Here is a 6,804-nt window from a genome sequence, read left to right on the forward strand (position 1 = left end):
TGGAAACCTGTCCCTTAACATCTCCTTGTTATGTGAAACCCCTGTACAGAAGCACAGTGATGCTATGACAGTGAAAATGCTGTTGAGCAGGGACCCAGCACTGGAGCTGAAGGAAGATCTCCTAGGAAATCAAAAGGCTGTCTGTGTGTGACATGGGGAGTGTCTGTAGAATACAGCTTTGACTTTGTTTAGATAAGTCCACGCTAACTGGTCTCTTATTGTTTTCTTCTCCTGTGTTGGAAACAAATACCCAGAGGCAGCAAATGTCCAACAGTAGCTCCCTCACCCAGTTCCTCCTCCTGGCACTCGCAGACAGGCGGGAGCTGCAGCTCCTGCACTTCTGGCTCTTCCTGGCCATCTCCCTGGCTGCCCTCCTGGCCAACGGCCTCATCCTCAGCACCGTAGCCTGTGACCACCACCTGCACACCCCCATGGGCTTCTTCCTGCTCAACCTCTCCCTCACAGACCTGGGCTGCATCTGCACCACTGTCCCCAAAGCCATGCACAATTCCCTCTGGGACACCACAACCATCTCCTACATGGGATGTGCTGCACAGGCCTTTCTGCTTGTCTTCTTTCTTGGAGCAGAGTATTTCCTCCTCACCATCATGTGCTACGACCGCTACGTTGCCATCTGCAAACCCCTGCACTACAGGACCCTCCTGGGCAGCAGAGCTTGTGCCCACATGGCAGCAGCTGCCTGGGTCACTGCCTTTCTCAGTGCTCTGCTGCACACAGCCAATACATTTTCCCTGCCCCTGTGCCAGGGCAATGCCCTGGGCCAGTTCTTCTGTGAACTCCCACACATCCTCAAGCTCTCCTGCACACACTCAGGCTACCTCAGGGAAATTGGGCTTCTTGGGGTTAGTGTTTGTTTTTGTTTTGGCTGTTTCGTTTTCATTGTTTTCTCCTATGTGCAGATCTTCAGGGCTGTGCTGAGGATCCCCTCTCAGCAGGGACAGCACAAAGCCTTTTCCACGTGCCTCCCTCACCTGGCCGTGGTCTCCCTGTTTCTCAGCACTGCCATAACTGCCTACCTGAAGCCCCCCTCCATCTCCTCCCCATCCCTGGATCTGGTGGTGTCAGTTCTTTACTCGATGGTGCCTCCATCACTGAACCCCCTCATCTACAGCCTCAGGAACCAGGAGCTCAAGGATGCCCTGAGGAAACTGATAACTGGATTTACTGGATTACATTTATTCTGTGACTGATGACACAGAATAAATGTGTCTTTTATTCTGCATAACATTCCAAATGTAACTCATTGCAATCTAAGCCTTTTTTCTCCTATATGTCCCATTTATTGACAATACATTTCCTTACTCTTTTTCTACTTTTATAGTGTTATCCCCAAATCATTGGCATTGCTCATAGGATTTCTACATCAACATCTACCATTCTTCTGTAATCCAAAGACTTTCAAAAGGCTTGTTCTCTGTACATTTGAGTAGAATAAAGTTCCCTGCCCTGACCTGTGTGTCCAAAATGCTTCCTCAGCCCTTCTCAGGAGCTGCAGAGGCAGTGCCTGTGTGCAGAGCTGGAGGGAAGAGACTCCCAGCCCAGCAGCACAACCAGGGACAAGGGCACTTGCTCCTTCCACATCTGCTCTTTCCAACTCCACGCTGTCCTTCCCAGTCCTGCTGTGGGTGCAAGGCCTGAGTGCTCTGGTAGCTTGGGCACAGTCCTGCTGCGTGTCCATGCTGGGATCACAGGCAGGGACAGGCAGCGGCAGCCGCTGTGGCTCATGGAACCAAGTGGCCATTGGGACACTGCAGGGCCTGCTGGAATCAACGGGGCTGGTGGGACACTGGGGAGCCTCTTGGAGCCAAGGGAACCCTGGGATGTTTTGGAACACCAAGGAATCAAGGGGCCATTGTGACACTGCAGGGCCTCATGGAACCAATGGAATCCTGGGACATAGTGGAAACTCAAATCATCAGGGCCATTGTGACACTCCAGAACCTCATGGAACCAAGGATCTGTTGTGACACTGAGAGGCCTCATGGAACCAAAGGAATCCTGACAGGTTTTGGAACCTCATGGAATCAAGGGGCCATTTCTGGCAGGATGCTCTGTCCTGACAATAACTAAAAAATGATCAGAATGCAAACAATTCAAGCTCTCTGTAGTGAGTTACTGCTGGTGTCAAGGTGCTGTTTTTAATGTTGAATTCTGCTAAACCCAAAATGCTTCATGAAACTTCAAACACACATCCTGCTTTCTGAAGCAGGATTTGACAGAGAAGCTGCTCCCTGGCCTGCAAATATGTCTGGCAGTCAAACCCTTTATAACTGTAAAAGCCCAGTCCAACTTTCCTGTGTCAGATTCTTCCACAGACTTCCTTGAAGTGTGTGGAGCTTCTACCATGAAGCAGGGACAGTTCTTCATGGTCACTGCCCAGGGGTTAAGTGAAAGAGAGAGAACTACCCCCTGTGGTTGTGGGGTGAGTTCCCTCAATCTCTGCTTCAGGATTGTTTCTTTTTGCTGGCTTTGATCCAATTACTTTAATAGAATGACTTTGAAAGACTGCACTGTCCTATCTTACACTAAACTGCTAGGAGGTTTTTGGCTTTTATAATTTGAAGTAAATAACTCTCTTTAAGGTCTTTAGTCTGTTCAATTGTGTGATAAATTTTCTGTTCATTTGTCATAATAAGTAATTAATTTTATAGAAATATTTCTGATTTACCATCATTAAAACCTGCAGGACAAAGTGATTGAATCACATCTTTATAATCCCTTCAGTTTAAACCAAAATCTGAGCCTGAGATTGGATCCAGTCACAGCCAGGCTCCTCTCTGAGAAGGACTTTAGAAAGCAAGGGGGTCCTTTCTGCCCCTCGTAGCTCAACGAGACGGCTTCTGCCATCAACACTGTCTAAGCCTTCCACCCCCCAGCCCCAAGCCGTGACACATGGGCATGTCTTGTGCATGCAGTGCAAACATGGTCTCCTGAGCTGGTCATTTGCTGTCCCCCCTTGGAGGGAAGAACAAGCCCAATGGCCTGGGGTGAGAGGCCAGTGCTGGCAGCGGCGCTGGCTGTGCCAGGGCACTGCTGGGTGCCCCCACCCTGAGCACTGCCCCCCTTGTGCTGGTCACTGCTGTTTTCCTCTGCAGGGCCTTGTGTTGGGCACATCCTGGAGAGCCAAGTGGAAAGCAGATGGAAGCTTTGAGGCCCTGGCCTGAGGAGATGCCCCTGCAGGATGGCAGTGCTGCTGCAGAGGTCAGCTCTGGGCCAGCAGTGCCCGGGGCTGTCCCTGCCTGCAGTCCCTGGACAGTCCTGCAGCAGGACTGGCACCGACTGCCAGAGCACTGAGGCTCCAACAACACAGGGCTCTGCAGGACAGTGTGGAAGGGAAGGGAGAGGAGGCCATGCAGGAGAAGGGCTGCTGCTCCCTGGCACTGCTGCTCTGCTGGGACTCTTTTCTGGCCCAGCTCTGCACAGAGGCTCCGACCCTGCAGCTGCAGAGAAGTCAGAGAGGAAAGATGTCAGGCAAACAAGTCAATGCAGAGTTCTTTATTTGGTTGAAGCACACAGTGAGTACATTTCCCAATTTGTACAACTTCTAAGCCAGGTTAGAAAGGCAAACACTGAATTGAAAATGGTGTTTATATATATATACTTTTTAAATATATATCTTTATATATATCTTTATACACACAAAGAATTTTTGATGTGAACAAATTCTCACAAAAATTACACCCCTATCAGGAGTAAAAAATAGAGAAGGTATGGTGGGCCTTAAATGAAGTCCATAACAGGACTGGTTTTCAATGAGGTCCATAACATGCAGAAGAAGGAGAGTTTATTGCTTCTGAAAGACACCCAGTTATCAGTTTCCTCATGGCATCCTTGAGCTCCTGGTTCCTGAGGTTGTAGATGAGGGGGTTCAGTGTTGGAGACACCACTGAATACATGAGTGACACAATAAGATCCAGGGATGGGGAGGAGATGGAGGGGGGCTTCAGGTAGGCAAAGAATAAGGTGCTGAGAAACAGGGAGACCACGGCCAGGTGAGGGAGGCAGGTGGAAAAGGCTTTGTGCCGTCCCTGCTGAGAGGGGATCCTCAGCACAGCCCTGAAGATCTGCACATAGGAGAACACAATGAAAACAAAACAACCAAATATTAAACAGGCACTAACCACAATAAACCCAAGTTCTCTGAGGTAGCCTGAGTGTGAGCAGGAGAGCTTGAGGAGGTGTGGGATTTCACAGAAGAACTGGCCCAGGGCATTGCCCTGGCACAGGGGCAGGGAAAATGTATTGGCTGTGTGCAGCAGAGCATTGAGAAAGCCAGTGGCCCAGGCAGCTGCTGCCATGTGGGCCCAAGCTCTGCTGCCCAGGAGGGTCCCGTAGTGCAGGGGTTTGCAGATGGCAACGTAGCGGTCGTAGCACATGATGGTGAGGAGGGAAAACTCTGCTGACATGAAGAAGACAAGTAGAAAGACCTGTGCAGCACATCCTGTGTAGGAGATGGTTGTGTTGTTCTGGAGGGAATTGTGCATGGCTTTGGGGACAGTGGTGCAGATGCAGCCCAGGTCTGTGAGGGAGAGGTTGAGCAGGAAGAAGCCCATGGGGGTGTGCAGGTGGTGGTCACAGGCTACGGCGCTGAGGATGAGGCCGTTGGCCAGGAGGGCAGCCAGGGAGATGGCCAGGAAGAGCCAGAAGTGCAGGAGCTGCAGCTCCCGCCTGTCTACCAATGCCAGGAGGAGGAACTGGGTGAGGGAGCTGCTGTTGGACATTTCTCCTTCCCCAGGGTATTTTGATCTGTTGAGGAGGAAAAGTCACTGCTGAGTTAGACCAGGCTTCTGCAGCCAAACATTACACATCTCAGCCACCCCACTCTCAGGCTCTCTCTCTTCACTCAGACCTCCCTGCAGCTCCCTCCCCTGAGCTCTGCCTTTTGCTGACTGAGGGGACCATTGGAAGCAGTAACTCTGTGATGGGCTCCCAAGGACTCCTTCTTGCTCTGCTGGGAGAGGGAACTTGGAATGCAGGGTGATCTCAAATTAAATGTACTCGTGATACATCCAAGAGCTTCTCAGCTTTGCTGTTTGCAATTTGCCCAATTGAAGACTGAGCTGAGGGAATTCTTTGGATTTGTTCACCCACTTGCACCTGCCACAGTTAGGAGTGGTTGTGAAGGCTTGAAATCCCTGACATTTCTATTGCACTGCAGGTCAAATCTTGTGGGTTCTGAGGGGCACAGGGACGGTCCCTTAGTGCAGAGTGAAGACCTGCTCTACCCATCAGTCCTGTGCTCAGCTGCCCTGTGCTGGCAGCTTGGAGCTGGAGGAGTATCACACTCAACTGTTCCCCTACAGAGAAACTGCACAGAGATCCAGGAATCCATGTCCAAAGAACAGATTGACACACTGCTCACCTTTTCATCTCTCCCCTCCCAGAGCATTTCCATGGATTTAGCACTGAGGAGTTTTCTCCATGGGGATCCTGTGCAGCACAGAGATCCTATGGCAGAGCTGTGCCCTTCTGGAGGGCACCTGCAGCCCTGCAGGACACCCAGGCAAACAGCTGAATACCCTGAAGGTGCCTGGAGGGCACTTGGGCACTTGGCTCCCACAGACACATCCCCACAGCAGCACCCAAAGGGGTTGTGTCTGCACAGGAATCTGCCCCACTCGAAAACCCACACTGGCTCAGAAAACCCATTGGTGAGAACAAGGAGAGCCCAGGCAGCAGGGGATGGCAGGGAAATGCCACAATGGTGCTGCCAAGGGAGGAGGGACACAGAGAGACAGCTGGAAATCAGGGCCTTGTCCTTGCCTGGGCTCTGGCTGCTGCAGGGCAATGCACAGCCCAGCCCCCGTGGGCCTGAGGGCACAGGCTCTGCTTCGGCTGGGAAAGGAGCCCAGGCAGGAGCTGCTCAGGGAAGGGGTCTGTGCCACAGGGACAGCAGGGAGGGGCCCCCATCCCCCTGGCCAGCCCTTGTGGCAGCAGCTGCCTCTCCCTGCCTGCCTGTCTCTGGGTGAGGAGCTGTTCCTGCCAGCAGCCCCTGCCTGTGCCCAGCTCAGCTCCCTGCCAGTGCTGCCAGAGCCATCCCCAGCCCAGTGCCCAGGGGCATCTCTGCCTGGGCAGGGGCTGCAGAGCAGATCCCAGACAGCCTGCGGTGGCTGGGAAGGGGGAGGTGTTCTGGGGGGATGTGCTTCCTGAGAAGGGCCCCTGGAAATGGAGGAGGTGGAGCTGAAGCTGTGAGGAGCCCTGAGCCTGCAGCTGAAGGGCCCTGCCCATCCCTGCCCTGCAATGAGGGGTCACTCCTTCCACCCACCCCTTCTCCCCCAGCCCCGTGGCAGCTCCTTGGCCGGGCTGAGAGCTGAGCCTGGCAGGCAGCAGAGTCCCTGCCCCAGCACACAGAGCCCTGGGGGCAGGACCCTGCTCTGCACCACAGCCCTGGGCACCCCTGGCTGCACCCCCACCTTCCCACCCCACAGCCAGCCCTGCCACAGGGAACCTTCTGGCCCTGGGCCTCTGATGGGGCAGCAGCAAGTCCTGCTCTGCACCAGCTTCTCCTGCTGCACCCCAGCAAATCCAGCAGAGCCATCCTGACAGCTCCTGCCACTGCTGCCATTTGGCAGCTGGCAGAGGCACTTGCAGCAACTCCCCTGCACTGCTCTGCAGCCACAGCCTGACCCTGGCAAAGGGCTGGCAAGGTTCCTGCCCTGAGCAGCTCTGCCCTGTCCTCCTAGCCCAGGATCCCTTCAACCTCCTGCTCCCTTCTCCTCTCTGCCCTTGCTGCCTGCAGCTCCTGCCCTGCTCTGCCATATGGCCACTTCCCCTGCACTGCAG

The 6,804-nt window shown here is 53.5% G+C and overlaps 2 protein-coding genes across 2 annotated transcripts; one reads left to right on the forward strand and one right to left on the reverse strand.

Annotated features, from left to right (window-relative positions):
* The first annotated feature begins 258 nt into the window (after positions 1-258).
* On the forward strand, positions 259-1,211 carry LOC116781590 (olfactory receptor 14A16-like). Its single transcript, XM_032677246.1, has one exon. The coding sequence runs from the start codon at positions 264-266 to the stop codon at positions 1,209-1,211; it is 948 nt and encodes a 315-aa protein (XP_032533137.1). The 5' UTR covers positions 259-263.
* Positions 1,212-3,770: 2,559 nt separating this feature from the next.
* Positions 3,771-4,742, reverse strand: LOC116781591 (olfactory receptor 14A16-like). Its single transcript, XM_032677247.1, has one exon. The coding sequence runs from the start codon at positions 4,740-4,742 to the stop codon at positions 3,771-3,773; it is 972 nt and encodes a 323-aa protein (XP_032533138.1).
* Positions 4,743-6,804: the final 2,062 nt, after the last annotated feature.

The sequence above is a fragment of the Chiroxiphia lanceolata genome (assembly GCF_009829145.1).
Source record: "Chiroxiphia lanceolata isolate bChiLan1 chromosome W unlocalized genomic scaffold, bChiLan1.pri scaffold_71_arrow_ctg1, whole genome shotgun sequence".
Lineage (NCBI taxonomy): Eukaryota > Metazoa > Chordata > Aves > Passeriformes > Pipridae > Chiroxiphia > Chiroxiphia lanceolata.